Source organism: Poecile atricapillus, chromosome 33 (genome assembly GCF_030490865.1).
Source record: "Poecile atricapillus isolate bPoeAtr1 chromosome 33, bPoeAtr1.hap1, whole genome shotgun sequence".
Classification (NCBI taxonomy): domain Eukaryota; kingdom Metazoa; phylum Chordata; class Aves; order Passeriformes; family Paridae; genus Poecile; species Poecile atricapillus.
The window spans coordinates 140,364-161,962 of NC_081281.1; the positions used below are offsets into that span (position 1 = coordinate 140,364).

At 54.7% G+C, this 21,599-nt stretch overlaps 1 protein-coding gene across 3 annotated transcripts; it reads right to left on the reverse strand.

Annotated features, from left to right (window-relative positions):
- Positions 1 to 984: 984 nt before the first annotated feature.
- Positions 985 to 18,428, reverse strand: OTUD7B (OTU deubiquitinase 7B). 3 transcript variants are annotated; one of them, XM_058860475.1, is made up of 12 exons: positions 18,288 to 18,428; positions 12,161 to 12,284; positions 11,810 to 11,980; positions 11,449 to 11,667; positions 7,840 to 7,941; positions 7,325 to 7,452; positions 6,825 to 6,937; positions 6,122 to 6,249; positions 5,369 to 5,518; positions 4,800 to 4,914; positions 4,038 to 4,122; positions 985 to 3,459 (listed from the first exon to the last, which is right to left on the reverse strand). In XM_058860475.1, exons 2-12 carry the CDS (start codon positions 12,231 to 12,233, stop codon positions 2,176 to 2,178), a joined length of 2,568 nt encoding a protein of 855 aa, XP_058716458.1. In that variant the 5' UTR covers positions 12,234 to 12,284; positions 18,288 to 18,428; the 3' UTR covers positions 985 to 2,175. The 3 variants fall into 3 exon arrangements, with proteins under 3 accessions (XP_058716458.1, XP_058716460.1, XP_058716461.1); XM_058860477.1 differs by having other exon boundaries at positions 18,292 to 18,422; XM_058860478.1 differs by lacking the exon at positions 18,288 to 18,428 and adding an exon at positions 14,741 to 17,425.
- Between the last annotated feature and the right edge of the window lie 3,171 nt (positions 18,429 to 21,599).

Below are 21,599 nucleotides of genomic sequence, written 5' to 3' on the forward strand. Positions count from 1 at the left end.
CCAGGGAAAAATCCCTCCTGGGGGCAGGTTTGGTGCTTCTCCAGTTTTTGAGTTTTCCCTCCAGGACTGGTGCTTTTCCTACAGGTTTTCTGCCTTCTCCCTCTCTCTCCTCCCCACCAAATCAGCGAGGAATTCTGGGGGCTTCCCATCCCCACCCAAGCCCAGCATCCACTGGGATGGAGCTAACCAAACAGGAGAGAAACTCCCCCAAACCCCAAGGAACAAGTGATGAAGCACGTCCCGCCTTCCCCCCCGTGCCCTGGAGCATCCCTGCTCCAGCTGCTTCCGGGATGCCAAAATAAAGCTGCTGCTCCGATTTTGGGAAAAATAAACATCAAAAACTGGAATTTAAACCAAGTTCCCATAAATAGTGTAGGGTTTGGGTTGGGTTTTAACCATTTCAGCTTAAAACTTGGGGTGAAGCAAGTTGGGGGCAAAGCCTGTGCCACTTAACCAGCACTGCATGTCCCTTGCCCCGGGGTTAAAGTCCATTGGAATTCCTGCAGTTTGAGGGAGAAATGTGGAATTTGTTCGGAGGTAAGGAGCCAGCTGGAGTGGGTGTCACACCCTCCCCTTCCCACAGCTTCAGCCATGCTCAGGGATTTTATAAAACCAGGGAAAACAACTCACACTGGAGTCAAACCATCCCTGGGGTGTCTGAAATTTGGGTGTAAAAATCTGCAGACGAGGAGCATTGCTGGCTGGTCTCAAAGTGTTAGGATCCCACTAGGAAAGGCCTTATTTGGGGGCATTAAGGTGTAGGAAAGGCCTTAATTCAGGGGGCTTTAGGTCTAAATTAACATTTTTAGGGCCAAGTGTAAGGTGCCGGGTGATCCCCCAAGCTCAGCACACTTCCAGCTCCTCCGCCCAGGCCCCCATCCCTTCTCCTGGATATGGCCATGGGCAGGAAGGGGTTGCAGAGTTTGATGCCTTCTGGAAAATCAACCCAAAAATAAAATCAAGGGAATGTTGTAAAGCTCTGGCTGAAGAATATAACTCCTGTTTTATTTCCATGTGATAGGAAATGCTGCACCTCACTCCGTGCAGGATCAGGCCCAGTTTGGAAGCTGCTGTTACCAAAAAACCCAAGGAATTCTGTGCAAACATCGCAGTGCTAAAGTGAATCCCACCCTGGGAGCCAGGGAGCTGGGATGGGGTCAGGAATGGCGCGGGACATTAGTCACAGGAGGATTTTACCTTATTGTTCTGCTTTTTAGCCCTGTTATCAAAAATATGGATTAATTCCGCAGCCTAAAGGTCAGTTGGTGGCTCAGCACAACGGAGCCGAGTTAATCAGGATCAGAGGTAGTACAGAGTAGCTGTGCTCAAGTAGGAGTTATATGGGGCTGTGACCCCGGGACTGGGGGTGCTCTGGGACCCCCTCCCAGTGGGTATTCCTGGGGGATTTGCCCCATGCCACTGGGAATTCCTGGCAGGAGATGCTGACCCAGGATCTCACCTCAGCTCTCCTGTGGGCTGGGGGTTCTGCACAGGAAGAGAAACCTCCAATCCCCTGGCTCCCCCCGCCTCAGAAAGAGTTTAAAAACAACATTTTAAAACCAGACTTGAGCTAATCCGTAGGAGGGGGGGGGACAGAGCCCTGAGCCCATCCTGGTGCTCGGAGTCATCCAGGACTGGGTGGGGGGGCGTCCAACCCACCTCACCTCACCAATGTCCAACTCCAACACGGTGTCGCTCAGTACCAGCAAGAAGAAATACAGAATAAAACCAGTGTTAAAAAATTCCATTAAAAGGTTTGTGACGCTCAAAATGGGGCATTTTTGCTCGGTCCCAGGTGGTCAGGAAGCGGGAAGGACCTGGTGGGAGCTGCTCCCCCTGCCCACTCCCAAAGCTTTGGTCTGCTTTATTGAGTTTTTGAGGAATTCTCCCCTCTCACCCTGTGCTCCGACCCGAGCAGCCCCCACTGTCCCCAGGCACCCCTGGGAATCCTCCTCCTCCTCCTCCCTCGCAGGGGCTCTGGGAAAGCAGGGGCTGGGTTCCCCCTCTCTCCCTCCTGCCCCCCGTCAATCCCACCAGCCCCACGCCCATCCGGCCGAACGCCTGCTCCCACCTCCTGCAGAGTGGGAGAGGAGCGTGGGTGGGTGTAAAACCAAACTGGATCTCTGTTATTGCATCCCCCACGTTCCAGGGGTCCGGATCCGCACAGGGGGAGCATCAGAACCTGTGCACCAGCGCCTCCCGCTCCCTGCGCCGCAGCTCCTCCTTGTAACAGCAGGAACAGAAATTCCCAGTCTCTGGGTGTCCATAAAAGCTGCAGTTGGGCTGTTTGCACTTGGTCTGCTGGATGTTGTAGAGGGCTTGGCTTCTCATTTTATCCGCTGTTCCTGCCTTGTCCTGCTGGAGGAACTCCCGGCAGCCGTTGCTGTGCGGGGGGAGGCAGCCGGAGCCCTCGCACTCCGCAGGGAAGGGAGGCTGGGTGTCCATGTCCGTGGGGGAGAACCGGCCCAGGTGGGCAGGGCCGGGGGGACAGGGGCCGAGCCGGCCCTGGTGGTGGCGGGGCAGGGTGGCATAGGGGGGGACGCTCCCACAGGGCCCCCCCGCCAGCTGCCGCCGGCCCTCAGGGCAGCTGGGTGGGTGCAGCCCCTCAGCACTGCCCATGGAGGGCCTGGGGAAGGTGAAAACGCCGGAATAGCCGGCGGGAAAAGCGGCTATTTTAGCAGCCACGGCTGGCTCCAGGGGCTGGGGAGGGTAGGTGGGGGGTGGCTGGGAGAACACGGGGCTTGGCATCACCTCCTCGCTCCGCTGGGCACCCACCTCCCCTTCTGGCCTCTTGGCCGGGGCAGCGCTGCCCAGAGCCTTCTTCTCCGCCTCCTTCTGCCGCTGCTCTGCCAGGAAACGTTCCTCAGCATCCAGGAGGTACCTCTGGATCATCTCCTCCTGGAACTGGTGCCGGCTGCTGGTCTTGAGGTGGCTGGCGAAGATGAACTTGCGCTCGCCCTGCATGGCCGCGCGCAGGATGCTCAGGCTCAGCCGCACGTCGCTGCTGTACTTGTAGGGATCTGACGGCTTCTCCAGGGCTGCTTTACCTGGACACGTTTTCTCTGCAGGAGCTAAGTCTCCTGGGGAACATTCCTCTTTGCTGTCTTTCCGTGTCTTCAGAGATCCTTTCTTCTTCTTCTCCAGGGTGTCTCCCTGCCCATTGCTCATGCTGCCCTTCACAGCTTTGCTGTGCATCAGGCCCCCCATGTTCTTTTTTAGTTTGCTGCCCAGAGTCTTCCCGAAGCTTCCCAGCTTGTTGGCTACCGAGTCTGCCCGTTTCTTATCCTTCTCCTTCTCCCGCTCTTTCTTTGGTTTCTCCCTGTCCTTGCCTGCCCTGGTGCCCCCGTTGCTGGCAGAGCTGCTGCACACCGACTCCTTGTCCGACTCGCCTGACTCTGCTGCCGAGCGAGGGTCATCACCTGCGGAGGCCGTGGGGGATTCTGGCTGAGCCAGAGGCGCCTGGGGAGGAAGGAAAGACAAATATCAAAGTCTAGAAACTCCTTGGGTAAAGATTTTCAGGTGGAACATGAAGCAGAGGAGGTGGTGTTGCCTGGAACACGGAGGGGACACTCACTGTGTCCCTGGTGCATCCTGCACATCCTTAAATATCCCTGTGGCACCCCTTCCACCTGAGCTACTCCAGGATCTTATGCTTCTGTTCTGTAATTCTATGATGCCTCCACTTGCTCGAGGTTTCAGATGCAAAGCCAGGGAAGAGGGGGGTGAGACTTGTCCCAGTCTCAAGGTGGCCGTGAACCAAGAGCTCCCATTTGTTTGGAACACGGGGTATCCCTGAGGGGCACAGGGGCTTCTGCGACATGTGAAGACTGAAATGAGGCATGGAAAACTCTAGGGAAAAGGTGCCCAGCTGCAAAACAGAGTCACTTCCCTGCTCTCTGAGCAGAATCAGCCACAATTCCTGCGGGCACAGAACCCCACAGGAGGCAGAGCCCCCAGGTAAGGCCCTACACCAGCTTCGCTGTAGAGAGGAGGGCTGAATAATTAATAGGTAAACAAGATCCCCCTGGTCCCCTTACCTGCATGTCACAAGGCAACGTGATCCATCGGACATTCATGTAGCTGTGCAGCAGGTGCAGTTTGGCTTCCAGCGACAGCGTCACGCTGGCATTGGAGCAGAGTAAATCCACAAGTTAGAGCCATTTTCCATTTCCCACCTGGAAGTATCTCCCCCCATATTTACATTATTCCTTGTGTTATGTATCTAAATGGGTGTTTTCCTACAGCAGGTCCAATGGCACAGAAGGGACAATGATGCAGCATTCCTTTCAATGAAAACCCAGAGGGAGAAATCAGATTCCTCAGTGTTGGAAACAAAATGCTTCTGCCTCAGACACAGGAATTGCTGGGACCAAACCATGGTGAGACCTGCCCAAAGTCTCACCCAAACCAGGCATGGTTTGCTGGCCACCCCCTACCCACTCTAGGGACCCACAACACAGGGATTTGGTGGAGAATGGAAAAATACACCTTTGTTGTGCTACTGTGACAGAAGATCTTCCACTGCTGGCAGTGTTTTGAGCTATGCCCAGCCCAGAGCTTCACAATATGTGGGAATAAAGCTTGTGAGGTATCACTGCCCCACCCAAATCATATCAAAATGAAGGAAAATGAAGGAAAAGCTGCTCCATCCCATGAAGAGTGTCATTCCCTGGGCACAACTTTCATCCACCACAAGAAATCCCCACTGGGCTCAGGACTGACCCCGTCATCCTCTCTGCTTTGCAGATCACCCAGACCCTCCGTGGAGCCTCACCCTGGATCACCTGCAGATCACCAACCTGGCCAGCTTGACATTGTCACTGTCGTCCTTCCCCCACTGCCACTCCTTCCCGGGATCCACGGCGAAGTGCACGGGGAGCAGCTTGTGCTCAGAGTCTGTCAGGGGGATCACAGCTGCCCCGGGATAGAAAGGTCACGTTTACAGCCCAAAAGGACAAATACTCCACACTTGGAGCCAACTCTGAGCACCCACCAGGAGCACTGTCACCTCTGATGGGAATGGCCTCATGGCAAATCCCAGTGACTGCCAGTACTTGGGACCATGGAATCTTCAGAGCACCATGGAATGCCTCATGACCCTCAAAGGAAGAGCTTCTTCACAATATCCCATCTAACTCTGCCCTGTGTCAGTGGGAAGCCATTCCCCTTGTCTCGCCACTCCAGGCCCCTGTCCCAAGTGTCTCCCAGCTCCTGGAGCCCCTTTGGGCACTGCAAGGGCTCCAAGGTCAGGACACTGTTGGTTTTCTGGGCTGACAGTGCATGTTAATGGGTCCTGGCCAGCTTTTCCCCCCCAGCACCCCAAAGTACTCCTCCTCAGTGCTTTGTTCACCTGAATCTCATCACCCACCTTGATCCTTTGTGTTTTCCTTCTGCTCCATGGAGACCAGGGCAGAAAAATGGGCTTGGTCATAAGCCAGAACCAGTGGAGACCGGTGGCATTTGTTGGCTGGGACTTCCAGGGGCAGATAGATCCCCCCAAAGGGAATGGGGGCGAATGCTGGGAAGAAACAAGAGCAGTTAGTTCTGGTCACAGGTTCAAGAGTTCAGAGTTGTTTGTGCTGCAACTGCCAGAATGAGCCATTTGCCTCAGTTGAGGGCTCACCTGCAATTATCTGTCATCAAAGGGGACATTAAACAAAACCACAACCCAAAATAGATGTTTATTTTACATCAGTAGGATTTAAAGTGTAGAATAAACTGGCATTTTCTATAAAAAGCCCTCCACTTCCCCACAAGACAAACTTTGCCCACAGAACGATGGAAATTGATTAACCTTCTCTGACAGGAAATTGACACTGATGGTGGAAAATCCACCACCCAGGGAACGGAATTTCCCATATCTAGATGTGTGTATAGGGGCAAAAGAGGTAGAAGAAAGAAAAAACCTTGTGTGGATGCTCTTAAAGCAGCAGAAATTGGGTTGGGAGCCAAGCCTGGCCCTGACCCCTCTATGGGTTCACCGGTAGCAGGCCAATTTTCCCCCCTGTGCCATTCCCAATTCCAGGTCCAGCCTTCAGGGCAAAGAGGCCCCAGGAAAATACAGGATGGAAAGGAAAAGGGGACAGATCAGAGAGGCTTTGGGAAGTGAGGCAGGTCTCACCTTCGCCGCCCGAGTCCCGCAGCATCGTGTCTGCCACCACCACGATGGGTCTCTTTAGCACATGGGCCAGGACAAAGACGTGGAACTCCTCCAGGCTCTCGTACACAGGCTCCTCTGAGCTCTCCACCCTTGGGGAAAGGGGAAGTTGAATGCCATCCCTTGGATATTCAACCATTTGCTTTGCAACACCAGGAGGAGATTTCACAGTCAGCCATGTAGAGGTGGGTGGGCAGCACTAAGGCTGATCTCAGCACTAATCTAAGGGTTTAGGGTGTGGATTCCCAAAACGTCCTGCTCCAAGACAAGGGCTTGTGCCCAAGGAACACCCAGCTGCTGCCTGGCGTTGCTGGGAGTCCCTTACCTAAGGAGCTGGACAGCAGTGGCAGGGAGGTGTCTTTGAAACAGAAGTGAGATGGCAAGAACTCTGGGTTACTCTCTCATTTCAGAGCAAGCAACATAAGGAAAAGATTCATTCCCTACTCAGTCCGTGCGCTACCCCACAGAAGAGGCTGTGCAGCACCAAAATCCTTTCCTGGGATGCTCTATGTGCCTTGTGTTTCCTCGGGATCCTTTGTCCTTCCCCTGACACCCCAATGAGACAGAGTACCACAGAGCCACTGCCCTGCCCTGGAGCAGCATGAGAGCTGTGCCCTGAGGGAATACATTCCCTGTTTTAAACCTGGATGTGCTCTCTGCTCCGTACCCGCTGCAGCCGCCGCCGTTGGTGCCGTAGTGCACGCGGGGCTCACTGGATGCCAATTTGATCAGCTCATTCCACTCCTTCTGCCACTCCTCCTCCGTGTAAACCAGGCCAGACTGAAAAACAGCAAAGAGAACCCAAAATCCTCCAAGTGAAACTCTTCCAGTTGCTCCAGCGCAGGTTTATACCCACAGCACAACTTTCCCCTATGGGTTTATGCAAAAACAATCAACATACTGTGCACCACGTCCTCAAAAGTGCTTCCCAATACTCATCCAAACTTCCCCTCTCAATTTAAATCCATTCCCCTTGTCCTGTCACTTGTCCCAAGACCTTTTCATTCTGCTCCAGCTCTGACTGCAGGACACCCTTTACCGCAGCACAGTCCAATGGCACAGCAAGGAGCTGCCCAAAATTCCAGACCCGACAGGAAGCACCTCCCAAACCCACAGGATGTTCCCCTTGGCAAAGAGGGCCCAAAGCAGCATTCAGCTGGCTCCCACCTCCTTGTTCTGCTGCGTCTGCTGCCAGCGCCATCTCCGCCTCAGCGCCTCCCGCTCCACTCCCTTGTCCATCAGGGTGTAGAGGGATTTCCGGAGCATGAGATCCCGGTCATGGAAGCCCCACATACCTGCAGGGAGGAGGAACGGACTGAAAGGTCAGGAAGGGCTAGTGTCACTCCCTGACCCACTGAGCTCCCTGCACAGATGCGCCAGGGAAGGGAAGGGGCTGCTCCATTGTCCCACATTTCCTTCAGCAATCCAGGGAAACTTGCCAGACAGAGGGGGAGAAGGATTTGAGAAGCATACAAGCTGCTGGCAGCCCCTTCCCTTCAAACCATCCCACTCCTATAGCCCAAGCACTGCGACTGCTCTTGCCCACCAATGCTGTTGCAGCCAGAGGAGCAGCGGCATCCTGGTTTCCCACTAGAACAGGTGGGTCCTGCTCCCAAAGGGGGATCTGGGCTCTTGTCCAGGGACTGGTTGGCTGTTTCCCTGGGGATTAAGCAAAGCCTTACCCAGGGAGGCAGCATGGAGCAAGCAATTCCCATCGCCAGTGGTGGCCAAGGGCAGCAGCCGCTGGCAGCTCGGATCCACCGTCACCCACCAGTTGAGACGCCCTGGGGAAATTTGGGAGAGCATGAAACCATGGCATAACATGGACTAGGGAACCCTGGGGGGCACTGAGGGGCTCAGCCCTTCTGAAACCACAGCCAAAAACCAGCTGAACCAGTGGGGGAGCGCCTGGACAGGTGGGAAGGTACAGACCCATCCCAGGACTGGGGAGGGGAGGAGTCAGGACGGCGACAAAGCAACAAAAGGAGGAGGCTGGAGCTGCAAAACTCCCCAGGGATGCCAGGAAAAGACTGGGCTGAATTAGGGGTCACACATATCAGAATTACACACAAACAGGAGCCAGGACTTCCACCCAGACCAGTTTTCCTCTATCTGTTTTTCCCCCACACCCCTTATTTCCCTCCCCATAGCCCATCAGGCTGAAAATGTGTCCAGGAACACAAACAACTTCTCCAGGGAAAACCAGCCTTTTTCTGCTTCTTGGAACCAAGTCCCTCCAGTTTCAACTCTCACATGGCCGGGTTTCCCTGCTCATTGTTTTTTAGGCAGAATACTCCAGGATTTCTGCTGATCCCAGCAGCTTTCCTGCTGCAAATACAAACCGACAGCACTTTAGACTGGGAATTTTGGGTCATTGTGGTGATTCAAGTCAAGAGCAGCTAAAAATAGAAGGCAGGGAAAAATGCCCAGTGAGCCCAGTGTGGCTGTAGATTCAGCCCTTCCCAAGGGAGCAAAGCCGGGCTGGATCAGGACTCTGAAGCCCCCGTCTGTATCTTGCCCTGCCCTCAGCATCCCTCCTTGGCTGCCGTATTTTCCAGGATTTTTGGATCCTGTGTAACAGGCAGTTTTTTGGCTGGATGAGGCTGTTTAGGTTTCCAAGTTGTATTTAAATTTCTCCTGCAGGAAACCAGCCCTTTCCCATCGTTTCCAAAGAGCCTCTCCTTCCTCTGGAGCAAGGATCCCAGTACAGACATAGGATTGCTGGGAATGCTTTGTACAACCTCAAGCAGGGCAGCTGGAGAGGAACTGAATGCAGAAAACAGGGCTTAAAACAGCCCCAAACACTAGAAAACAAAACCCACGAGGTTCAGCATGACACAGGCAGGTTGTTCCTGTCCCCAGCGCCAGGAAAGGGACCCGCCAGAGCTGGGAGCGTTCTGCACTGAGCCTGGGACAATGGCTCTGCAAGGAGAAGCCGGCTGTTCCCTCAATATTCCCAACAATATACTCCTGGCACGGAGGAGTCGGGAGCCTGGCCAAGTGGCCCAGGGCCAGGGGAGCAAACGCAGCGCCTCACAGGAGCTGTCCCACACGTAACGCTGCTGGGGCAGCACTGAGAGCTCCTTCTTATCCATTTTTCCTCATTCCTGCAGGATTTGATGCTCTTCTCCATGGAATCTGCATGTCTGGTTGGTGCTTCGGAGGCTGCGCAACCTCTGCCCAAGTCAGATCTGAGGGGACACACCTTGGAGAGGTATTTCTGTGCCCAAGTGTTTGCACTGACTCCAGTTACGCAAGAGAAGTCGTCTCCAAAGGAACTGCACGCCCAGCCCTCCTCCCAATGTTTTGCTCCCGTCAAGGCGGCGGAAAGGCCGAGAGGCTGCCCAGAAGTATTGAAAACAACACATTTCTCTGTGTGTGGCTCGTAAGAGCCAGCCCTGAGAGCTCTGCAGGGAAATCAGCTGGATTTAGGAGCCTGAGGGATCTTCCCAGAATGGCCATGGTGGCAACAGATCTGCACACAGGAAAAGTCCACTGGCATCCAGAAGCTCCCTCTGCATCCAGCACCATGACCCTATGTTACCCCACAGGGTAACCCTGTTTGTCCCCACAGGGTGTTTGGGGAAATCCCATCGTATCTTCCAGCAGGAGCCACCTGAACAGGTCAGGGAAGGAGCTGATGGCTCTGCCCAGCCTGAAGGGAGGATTGCCTCATCCAAACCACAAATGGCTTCCCCAAGGCTACCGGGAATCCACTCTCGCTGGTGACACAGGGAGCGTCCCAGGGATCCAACACAGACACCGTTCATCGCCCTGTGTGGCACCCAGAGACCAGCAGGGGTTTCTCCCTGGTAGAGGTGAAGGACCAGGATCAGGATCTTTCAGTTCTTCGTGATTTTTTTCCCCTAATATCCTCAGGTGAGGCACCATGGACTTCTCCTCCCCGTGTGCCACAAGCAAACCCACTCTGCAGCTTCCCAACTCAGAGCAAGCAAGGCCCAACTCCCGATCCACAAGGGTTTGTGTCAAAGGATGCCAAGGCTCCATTGAGGGCCAAGATTCCACCTGCACCACCTTTCCATACCACCCCAAGCACATTCAAAGCATTCCCAGAGGATCTCATTGAAGTTTACAGCCACTTTTAAAGCACTTACTCTGCCACAATGGTGTAACAGGACCTCTGAATACATGGAGAAGAGGATCTGAACATTTATTGGGCTATAAAATATTTCCTTAATCCCCTAAGGACGGTGTGTGCTAAATTAATAACTGGAGTCTCTGTATATCACAGCACCAGGCTCAAAACCCTACTTGGAATCCAGCTTGGAATATTTCATAGCTGCACTACAGCCCTTTGTTACAGACAAAACACTCATTTATAACAACCCACAGACATTCAAGTCTCCGAAAGGCATTTTCTAAAACTGAATTTCTAAATTCCTTCTCATTAATGGCATCTCAGCACACCTGAAATGCCCCCAGCCCACGGATGAAGCACCCAGCAACCCCCAGCCCCACACCCCGTTTGTGCTGGGACACAGGAACCCAACCCCTGGCTCTGCTGGGATGAGATCTGGGGTTGATCTGCACCAGAGCCAGCAGCTGCTGTCACCGCAGGGCGTGACAGTGTAATGGGATCGCTGGGATCAAGTGCTCATTCCCAAAACATGAGAATATTTCTTACAGCAACTCCTGAGCAGGAGAGGGAGAAGTTGGGCCCCCAGAGTGTCTGTTATCCCTAAGGATAACGTGTTTTCTGGTATGTGCAGCACCACGGGAACAGCGGGGGCTGTAAACCCTCCTGAGATCCCTCACAGCATCCTGCCCCTGCCCACAGGAACCATCCTGGTTCCAGGGATGAGGTTTTTCCCTGCCAGCACAAATGTCCCTCATTTACAGACCCCCTGGCAGCTCTTCAGGAACCTGATGGAAAGCAAAGCAGGGGGTTCCTCCTCCAGCAGGCACTGGAGCAGCAGCATCAACCTCCAGGGTCTGTAATCAATGCAGGATGTGTTACACAGGAATTCCCTTTTCCCAGTCTCTCAGTGGGATGGGCAGGATGGAGCACTGGGATGCTCCAAGGGTGAGACAATGCCAGTTTTGGGGTGTTTTCCCTCTCAACTGTGCACAGTGGTAACAGCCCTGGGTTATTTACACTCAGGTTCCATGGGTGAAGGGAAGCGGCTCCTACTCAGCCCTTGCACCAGGTCCTAAAAATGCTGGAATGTTCCCTGTTGGATATGCATTCATGTGCTATCCCGGGGTGCTCCCATGGGTGACACTGCCCAGCTGCCCACGGCACACGCCACCAGCACGGATCCAGCACTCACCAGCCTGCTCCAGTGCTACCAGCATGGACTGCTCAATAAGATCCCGTTCGATGAAGCTGCGGAAATCCTCGGAGTACACAGTGAGGTCAGGCAGCTGGAAGGTGCAGATGGGCATCTCCAGCAGGTGTTCGCTGCTGCTGCCGTTGCTGGAGACGTGGGAACGGGCCAGGGACACGATGGTGGAGCTGGCATGGGAGATGCCTCGGGACAGGCGCTTCTCTAGGGGAAAGAAGGAAGAGCAAACAGCAAAGTGGGGCAGGAGCAGCAAATCTGGCCAGCACCAAAGCTCTGCGGTTCTGGCAGTGAGCGGATCACTCTGGCACAGGGATCTGGGAGATGCCTCTGGCTCCAGGACCCTGACCTTGCACGATGTCATCCTGGCGCTGCAGCGGGGGCCTCCCCGGCCGCGCCACCTCCCGCTCCGGGGGCCGGGCCCCGCGGCCCTCGTTGAAGGAGTGCGGGAGGTTCCCAGCGTGCACCTGCCGGAGCTGCTCGAAGTCGCTCAGCGCCGCACTCAGGTCCCAGTTCTTGCCTGGATGGGAAGGGAGCAGCGCTGGTCCCCTCACCCGGCACGGAAACCGAGGCACTTCCTAAACGTCCGTGTCGGAAACTATTCTGACCCCAGCTCCCTCACCCTCTTCCAACCCTTCTTCCTCCTGGCTCACCGTCAGCCACCCCGGGCACTTCCCTCATTATTCCCAGTTTTCCATACCTTCAAGGAGGTCTCTGGCCAGCCCCGGCTCTGCCCCTGTTGAGCGGACAAAATCCGACAGGACGATGTCCATAGCCGAGGCCAGGTGGAGTCAGCGGCACCGGATCGGCTCCTCGGCATCAGTCTGGGAACGACACCAAGAGCAAGCCTGGACTGCACATCCCGGTCGGGAATGAGCTGAGGGGGATGTAAACCTCCCCCGAAAATTAACTGTGCTTGGGACTGCTGGTTCATTCTTTGGGAATGGCAAGAACAACACCCACTTTGCTGCAACCAGCAAAGGGCATTTCCTTGGAAAATTCACAAACTAAACCCAATTCTCATCTCAAAGGTGGTGGAGCTTTTCTTTCCAAATTAGGAATAAGGATCCAGGAATAAATTATATAATATATGAGTATTTGGGAGCAATGAAAAAGCAGGAAGTTTCTCCTGTACATTTACAGGAAGCAAATCCTTGTCCCATTCCACTCCAAGCACCCCAGCTGTGAGGCAGGGAAGGGGAAGTAAGGACAAAATGCTAGAACTAGGAGATGTGTCCTAAGAAAAATACATTTTAAAAAGCCCCTTTCAAGCCAAAAAACAAGCCAAACCAAATGAAACAATCCAAATTCCTCTTGCAGAAAAAATCAATGTCCAGACAGAGCTCCTTTCCACTCCAGAGCCCCTTGCCAGGCTCCTTTGACTCCAGAGCTCCTTCCCAGAAGGGAACAAAACCACAGATCTATTCGTAAATCTGGATTTTGTCAGGTTCTGAGCCTGTGGAAGGCGTGTGCTCCTGCCATGCCTTCAAATCCTGATTTTCCGCATTCCTCGGGGCAGAGAGGGAAAGGAAGAGCAGCCTCATCCATTGGAGTCCAGATCAGCAAAGTGCTCCATGGAATTTGGGGTTTTGCAGTTAAAGTCTACGATAAAAATTCTGCCATCAAGGAACAGAAAAGAATGGTAAAAAAATTTATGCTGAGCTGAAAATCTGGAAGGGGAAAATCTGGGAAGGCTGGCAGAGGGAGCTGCTGGTGTACTGAGCATAAGAGCAAATTTCAGGATTGTGTGGCATATGAACAAATCTGGTTGTTTTCCTGGTACCCAGGAAATAAAGTCTCTTTTTCAGGATTATCCCTAAAGATGGGCAAAACCCCCTGGGTGCCTTGAAATGTTTTTTTTCCAAGATTATCCTTAAAGGTGGGTGAAATTCCCTAACAGCACAATTCCCCACAAGCAACCGTTACGTCCAGTCTTTAACCTCAAATTTCTTGGCTTTGCTGGAAAAACACCATTCCCACTCCCACAGTCGTGTGGCTATTAAGTTCCTCCTCCCAGAAAAACTCTGTATTCCTTCCCTGCTGGAGCAAGCCAGGAGCTGCGTTGCAAGAAGTGATGCCAAAGCCCAGTGCATTCCAGGAGCACAATCTGGCAGTGATTCCTGCTCTTACTCCACCAATTTAGGGAACATCCCTAATTAGGAGTCGCACGTTTGGATCCTCTAATCCCTGGCAAGAGCTGCAGGAACAAGCAGCAGCTCCAGGATGAAACTGGCTGCAAGAATGGGTAAAACTCCCTTCAGGCGGGCGTGGAATTCCAGTGAAAATGAAAACTCAGCACACGCAGTGGAGGTTTGGGGAGGGAACAAGAAGCACATCCCACCCCCTCGTCCTTGGCATTCTGAACTCCCGCGTGCAAAAAAATGCCAGGGAAAACACAGATGGAAAACTCTGGATCCAACAAAGCTTGTTGGAGATTTACTGAGGGTTCCGACAGAGAAATGTCCCCACCCCAGAGTTACTGATTATTTCCCTTTCCTTGTGGAAGGGAAATGCCCTCTCCTCTTCCCTCCCTCCAGAACAGGTTGGAAATATGAGCCCAGGTAGGAAATCCAAGCCCCAGGAGATCCACAACTGCAAATCCATCCCCCAGCAATGGAGCAGGTGCTGAGCATGCCCCAAAGCCCCTGGGAGCACACGGGGATGAAGCACGGCTGGGTGTAATCCAAAGTGAGTGTTCCTGGCACATTCCAACCAGAAATATGTGGAAAACATCTATTTAGGACTAAGCCCAGTTGTTCCTGTGATCCTGGCGATCCCAACAGTTCTTTGCAGGACACACCAGCAGGCTTTTCAGCAAATGTTTAACAAATATCCCCCCACACTTCCACAGGGCCTGAGCACGGTAACTAACGCTCCTGCTGGAAGTGAGGAGTGATCAGCTGTGCTGGAGTCGCACATCGCTCGGACCAGGAGCTGCGCTCCATGCAAGCAGCATTCCATGGTCTCACACCCATGGGAACCCAGCGAAAGCCCTATCCCAACATGCCAGCAGATCCACCCAGCACTGACACCAACCTTCAGCCTTCCAGGCAGCAGGAATCTGCCCAGTTCCGCCTCTAGGAATGGGACAAAGCCGGGTTTAGCCAATCCCAGCAGCCTGCAAATCCTTCCTAACAGGAATTCAGACTTTTAACAACAAATGTCCACCCAAAATAAGGGGAAAGTCATAAAACCCTCCGGAGCCTCCTCTCTCTTTCTGCCTACGGCCTTTCCCAGGGCAGCTCCAATGGTCACATGCCAGGTTCGGGAAGAGACTCACCAAGAGCAGCAGAACGTCCTGGCCCTCCCTGCAGCACTGCACTCCCTGCCCTGACATCATCAGGAAACCAAGGGAGGAATTCAAGAGGACACAACGTGCAAGAGCTCAGTGTCACTCGGCTCCATCCTGGGGGAAATAAACTTCACTAAAGTGAAGCAGTTCTTCACTTTAGTGAAGAACCAGAACCAAATGTGAAGCAGCAAAACCAGATCCGTTCAAAGATCCAGACTGGAATTTATGGCGCTTTAATTCCCTTATTTTGTTAAACTTCAATCGTGCTGAACATACTGCAGAAACAGGAAATAATTCTCTTTGTTAGGGCCAAATCCTGACCCAAGGTCGGCCACAACCGGTGGCTCCAGCATGTTTATAAAGAGACTTCCAGAAATATTTCAGGAGCAGCAAACTCTGATGTCTCTCTCCTAGATCTGCCACGTGATGTTTTGCCGAGGGCAGGAACCAAGCTGGAAGCCAGGACTCCACTCCCAGGGCTCTCCTCCCAGCCCAGCCCCTCTGCCACATCCCATCCCCACAGGGACACGGGGAACCCCAGGCCAGACCCTCAGCGAGCTTCAGGTGAGGCAGGAGGTGCCCAAATCCATGGGAAATTTGATCCTGCCAGATCCACACGGATGTTTTTGCTCCCAACATTGGGGAGCTGCAGCAGAGTGGCAAACCAGCACGTATCAAACTCCTAAAGCCCGAATCCTCCAAATCCCAGGGATTTGGCAGCACTCAGTGCTAAGCAGGGGGTCCCAAGGGGAAAGGCCATGCTGGGACCTGCAGGTGGGACATGGGAGCAGCTCCCACTTGGACCCTACTGGAGTAACAATGAGAAAAATGAGCTTCTCCATGAGGACCAAGCGAGCTTGTCCTGATGCTCCTGAAGGAGGTTTCTGGCTTCCTGCTGCTCCCCAGAACAGGGGGGGCTGCCTCCATGCCATCCCACATCCCTGTCCTGGCCCAGCAGGTTACCTAACGCCGCCGGAACAGCCGCACGCCGCGCCGAGATTAACGGCTCCCGTCCTGACCTGACACCTGTGCTGTGCTCACTAAGCTCCGTCCGGAAGCGCTGGATGGGCCACAGACCATGCAGCTCCTGCCTCTTCCAGGACGGGAATCAACCCGGCTTATCATCATCATCAACTAAAAACAGCTATTCCTGATAAAACTGATGGTGCAGGACACCCGTGGAGCTCATCAGCCCCCCAGCCCAGAGGAGGGGAGCTATGAGTGCAGAAGGAAGCCAGTCCGAGAGGGAAGAATGAAGATGTTGGGGAACAGATGGCACAGGCAGCTGTGGCAGTGCTGGATGTGGCTCTGTGGCTGCACCTCATGCGTGGCAGGAGCAGCTCTCCAAGATTTACCATTCTGGGAACCGCAGGCTCTGGAACCTCCGGCAGAGTTTTAGCACAATCCAAAAGGACAGCACATAATCCCTGCAAATGAGCTTTCCCAGCAGGGTAAAGGGGCTCCTAAAACCACGCTGGTGCTCACGAGTCAGAGCGGGAGTGAAGCGGCAGTTATGGAAATCATACCATTTTTATAAAGCTTCAGTGCTTCAATGAACAGCTTTATCCCGTTTTTTCCAGAGCTCCGGCTGCTTCCCAGTGCTCCAGACACAGCTGGGCTCCTCCCAATACCCGGGTTATCCTGAACCTTGGGCTGAAGACCCCACCAGATTGACACCTCCAAGACAGATAAAAGCTGAACAAACACAGCAGCTCCATCAAATCCAGGCTCTGTCCCACCATCATTATCCCTCCTGGTTATCAATTCCTCTTGCTCCCAAAATTATAGGATTCTCTAATGAAGCACTGACAACAAACTCAGTTCTCTCGGTGTCTGCACCAAAGAAATTCCCTTTGAGCCAAGTTCTCCCTAAACCAGGCCGTGACTATTTCCAGCCTGACCCTGGTTCTCTGCAAGAGCTGTGCCTTGGCACACGCTGTCCTTGCCTGTATCCCAGGGGGATGCTCCAAGTGTCCCCTCTGCAATCGAGGCCACAGCAGCTTCATCACCAGTTCCGCGCATTTTCTCCCCAGAATATTTCAACCCAATGCTCCTCCCACAAGGAAAATCCATTTTCAGTCATTTGCAGGGATGAGTTCAGGGTGTAACTCAGGACTGTGAGAGCTGAAGTGCCAACTGAGGGCCCGAGCATCTCCCAGCACTCCCCCACAGACAGAAGAGCCACATCCCGGCACCGAGTGGCACAGATTCACTACAAATACCAGCAGAAAATTAAATAAATTCCAACAGAAAACCAAAACAATCTATACTAAAGCACCAGGAAGAGCAGAGTCCTAAATTTTAAGCGATTTGGGCACACGGCTCCTTCTCCCATCCCCAGCCGTGCTCCATCCCAGTGGAATTCGGATGCCTCTGCCCACACCAGGGGCTGACAAGGGTCTCACACCTGAAGCACACACGGGAGATGCAGGATGTGTATCCTGACAGCTGCCCCTTCAGACACATCCAACACTGCATCCACAAGTGGCCACACCATCTCCACTCCAGAAGCTTCCTTAGCACAAAACCACCTTTAGGTAGTTTAAACATCTCATTTCCCCAAAGAACGACTCAGCATGGACATGTGCCAGGTCAGGAAGATAAAACCCAGCGGTGCCAGTGATTCAGAGCGAAGAATCCCGGCTGGAAGTTTGGACTTTCCAGCTCCGTGACTTCAGCAGACGAGGCCGTTAGGAACCCGGAGGTGCCCGGCTCCTGCCCGGAGCCACCCCAGGTGCCCCTTTCACAGACAGGAAAGCCGAGGGGCCCCGCAGCATTCCGGCTGCACTGAGATCCAACCCAGCTCCCGAGAGGCTCCGTCCCGCTACCATGAGCGTCCGCCAAGGCCTCGGGACAGCTTCCCCGGAGCTGGGGATCTGGGGCCAGGAGCTGCTCCTCGCTCACATCGACAACACGGACGGACACCGGCGAGGCAGCGGGGAATGAGCCAGACGAGAACTCCCTTTCCTCACGGATCGGGACTCGCAGGGTTGTTTCTGAGCTCGTGTTTCGCTGCCGACGGACCCGAGCCCGGCCCCGGCGGCCGCTCAGGACTCTCCCCGCTCGGCAAGGGACCCCGGGAGCGAGCCCAGCCTGGACCGGGCAGCCGGCCGCACATCCCGGCGCTCCCAGGGGAAAGAAAGTACCAAGAGGACAATTATTTCGCTCCAAGTCGCCGGGACCAGGAAAATGTCACTCCCCTGCCCCAGGGGCAGCGGGGTCGTCGCCTCCCCTGGCGGTGGCTCCAGCGGCGGGACAGCCCGGGGGGCTCCGCACCGGGAACGGGCGGGGGGAGCCCTCCGGCCCCGGCCCCGCAGCTCTCCGGGCTGAGGCGGGACCCGCACCCCGGGACCCACCCTCGTACCCCGAGACGACCTCCGAGACCGACCCCAGAACCCGCATCCCGAGACCGACACCGGGACCCGCCCTCGCCGCCCCCTGAGGCCGCGCCATGACCCCGCGGGCGCCGCCGACGCCGCCCCAAGGCCCGGCCCCGCCAAAACTTTCCCGAGGCCGAGCGGGGGCCCGCCGTTACCTACGAGAGACTCCATGGGCGGCCTGGCACGGCCCGGCCCGGAGCGGCCCCCAGGCCCTCCCGCCGCCGTCGCCGCCGCCGCCGCTGAGGCCGCTCCCGGGGCGGGGGGGAAGGCGGAACGGAACGCGCCACCCGGAACGCGCCGCCACCCCCGTTCCCGCCCGGAACGCTTTGGCGGGCGCACGCGGCCGTGCCGGGAGGGGCCAATGGCGGCGCAGCCAGGCCCGGCCCCGCCCACCGGGGGCGCCACCGCGCGCGGACGGCACTGGGGAGCAGAGCGCCCCCTGGCGGCGTGACCGAGACCCCCGTGAGGAGCCCGAGACCCCCGTGAGGGACCCGAGACCCCCGTGAGGGACCCGAGACCCCCGTGAGGGACCCGAGACCCCCGTGAGGAGCCCGAGACCCCCGTGAGGGGCCCGAGACCCCCGTGAGGAGCCCGAGACCCCCGTGAGGGACCCGAGACCCCCGTGAGGAGCCCGAGACCCCCGTGAGGGACCCGAGACCCCCGTGAGGGGCCCGAGACCCCCGTGAGGAGCCCGAGACCCCCGTGAGGAGCCCGAGACCCCCTGTACGGAGTCTGAGACCCCCGTGAGGGGCCCGAGACCCCCTGTACGGAGTCTGAGACCCCCTGTACGGAGCCTGAGACCCAGCTGAGGGGCTTGAAACCCCTGTATGGGGTCAGTAACGCCTTCGATGGGGCCTGAGAGCCCATTTAAAGGGTCTGCAATCCCTCCCAGTGTGAGGCCTGAGACTGGGAGTGGCAGCCCCTTGCGTGGGGCTGAAACACCAACCCCGGAGGGTGAGAGGGGCACCACCTGCTCCCTGAGCCTGATTCTGTCTGGACATCGCTTTCCCTACCATGGAAAGCTTCCTGTTCCTCGCCCATGGCGCGGGAGCAATGCTGAGCGGGGCAGCAGCTGCAGAGCTGGTGCGATGGCCCGAGTGCCCCACATTCCCTGTGCCGAGAGCTTGGCATTCCCTGGGCTGTGCCCACGGCAGCGGGGCGTAACAGCGTGTCCCAGCGCTGTGCCAGACCGGGGCATCTGGTGGCCAGAGCAGGGGGCTGGTGATGCCACCAGCTGTGTCAGGATGTGCCAAGAAGTGCTGGCCCAGCTCCCATGAAGCCATTGCTGGTGTATTTCCCCCTTGGTCCATCTCCCACTCAGCCTTCTTCTTCCTTCCTGGAGAAAACCTCCAGGTTTTCTCTTAGGAAAACACAGGTGGGCCAGGGCCTGGGCCAGCGGGCGCCAGGGGCTGCTGGGGCTGGTGGCAAAAGGCCACGTCATGCGCACAGCTCAGCTGATCCCGATGTTGAATCCATTCTTTGTGTCCTGCCAGGAACCTGCCCTTGTTTGCGTCCTGCACAAAAGGATTGTTTGTGTGTCTGGGCAGGGAAATGTCCAGCACAGAAAGGACAGGCACAGGGTTTGTCCCTGCTGGCTGCACTGTTTGTCCACACAGTGGATCCTGCCTGATGTCCCTGGTGCTCAGCAAGGGGCCAGAGTGTCCCTGTGCTCTGGAGTGTTCCCTGTTCTCCAGAGTGCTCCCCATGCTCCAGAGTGATCCCTGCCCATTCCATCTCACCCTAATCCCATCCTGCTCCTGCTGGAGCCATGGTGAGGGGTCAGCACAGTGTTAAACAGACATAAAATCCCATCTCATTTCTGACAGCTCCAGTTAGAACCATTCCCAGATTGAGCAAAAGGGTTTTATTGTGAATTTACCACTGAGGAACTGGGGGGGCCTTGGTGCTGCTGGTGCTGCTGGTCCCTCCAGAGCCACACACAGGGCAAGGCAGTGGGGACAGCTGCCCCACACAGGACACCACAGGGATGGAGGGACATGAACCTGGTCTCCTCCGGCACTGTGATTCAGCCAGATATGCTGGGGGACATTTGGATCAGTTAGGAGAGGGCATAAAGAGGATCAGGGGTGGAGAGAGGGGATAAGGATGGAGGAGCAGATGGCACTGGAGGAGGGAGGCCAGGATTTTTCATTTCACTAGTGAAGGCAGCATCCAAGGACAGAATGCAGAGGTTGGGGACACAAGATCCCTGCAGCTTAACTTGGGATCCACCCCTGGCTCTGGAGTGATTGGTGAAGGTGACATTCAAGGGCCTTGGTAGCAGGTTGGGAAAGAGCTTTTCCTGCCTTAAAGTCCACTTGACTTTCCCCCAAAGCCCTCTGGAGCAGCCAATGAACATAACTGGCACAGGGATGCTGCTTCCTAAAGGATCCAGTTGGGCCTTTCAATGTTTATTTGGTTTTTTTTTTCCCCTCTCACTTCTACGAGTACTTTAAAAAGTACTTTAAAAGTACTCTGTACTTTTACAACTGCTTTGTAAAACAATAACAAGGTGAGATAAAGCCCCTCGTGATTCCTGATCTCCAAAGCTGGGAACTCATCCTGGCCTTACTTTACCGTCAGGAGCCTCTTTTCATGGAGCGTTTTCCTGAGGAGATGCCTGGGACACAAGTGCTGGCCCAGTGTGGAAGAACAGGGGAAGGGAGGGGTGTTCCCAAGTCACCCAGGAGGTGCTCAGGAAGCAGAGGCTGCCGTGGCCATTTCTCCTTGGAATCAGGAGTGGAGAATCCATTGCTTTTCAAATAATGGACACCAAATTCGATCCCTTAAAATAGCTGTGGCATAATCCTGGACAATCCTATTGCCTCAACTTAGGGACCAACATCCATCCTCGTGCTGGGCCAGTGGTGACAGGCCCAGGGCAGTTATTGGTGAGGTTAGATCAGGGTTATTTACAGAAATTATACTTGAATAAATTCTTAAGGAAGGTTTAAATTAAAAATTATAGCAAATGCAGAGGTCTTTTTCCAGCCTAGTCGATTCCATGATTCAAACCACTCCTGGGACATGGAACTGTACTCCTATCCCTCCAATCAACCTGTGGGGAATGAAAAGTATAAAATTTCTGCAGAATAAAAGTTGTTTAAAATGTTCTACCTGGAAGCCAGGGATAAACATCCCACTAAAAAGCCTCAGAGATTTGGTTTGTGATTAATTTCATTAAAATGGCACAAGAATGGGTTTGTCTTCCCTAAGGACAAGGACAAAAATGGATTTAAAGAGGAGATGACACCCTGGGTTTGGTTAGTTCACAAGTAAAATGCAAAAGCATTTCCAAGGAAACTGGACAATAACTAAACCAGCACTTTACAGACACTTAATCATTTGACAATAAGGCCAGAAAACAATCAAATGCCATTAAATCCCGAATTTTTCTTCCATTTGCCATTATCCTGTATCCTCTGGCCAGGAGCATCCACACACTCCTTAAGGCATCAGTTTGGATA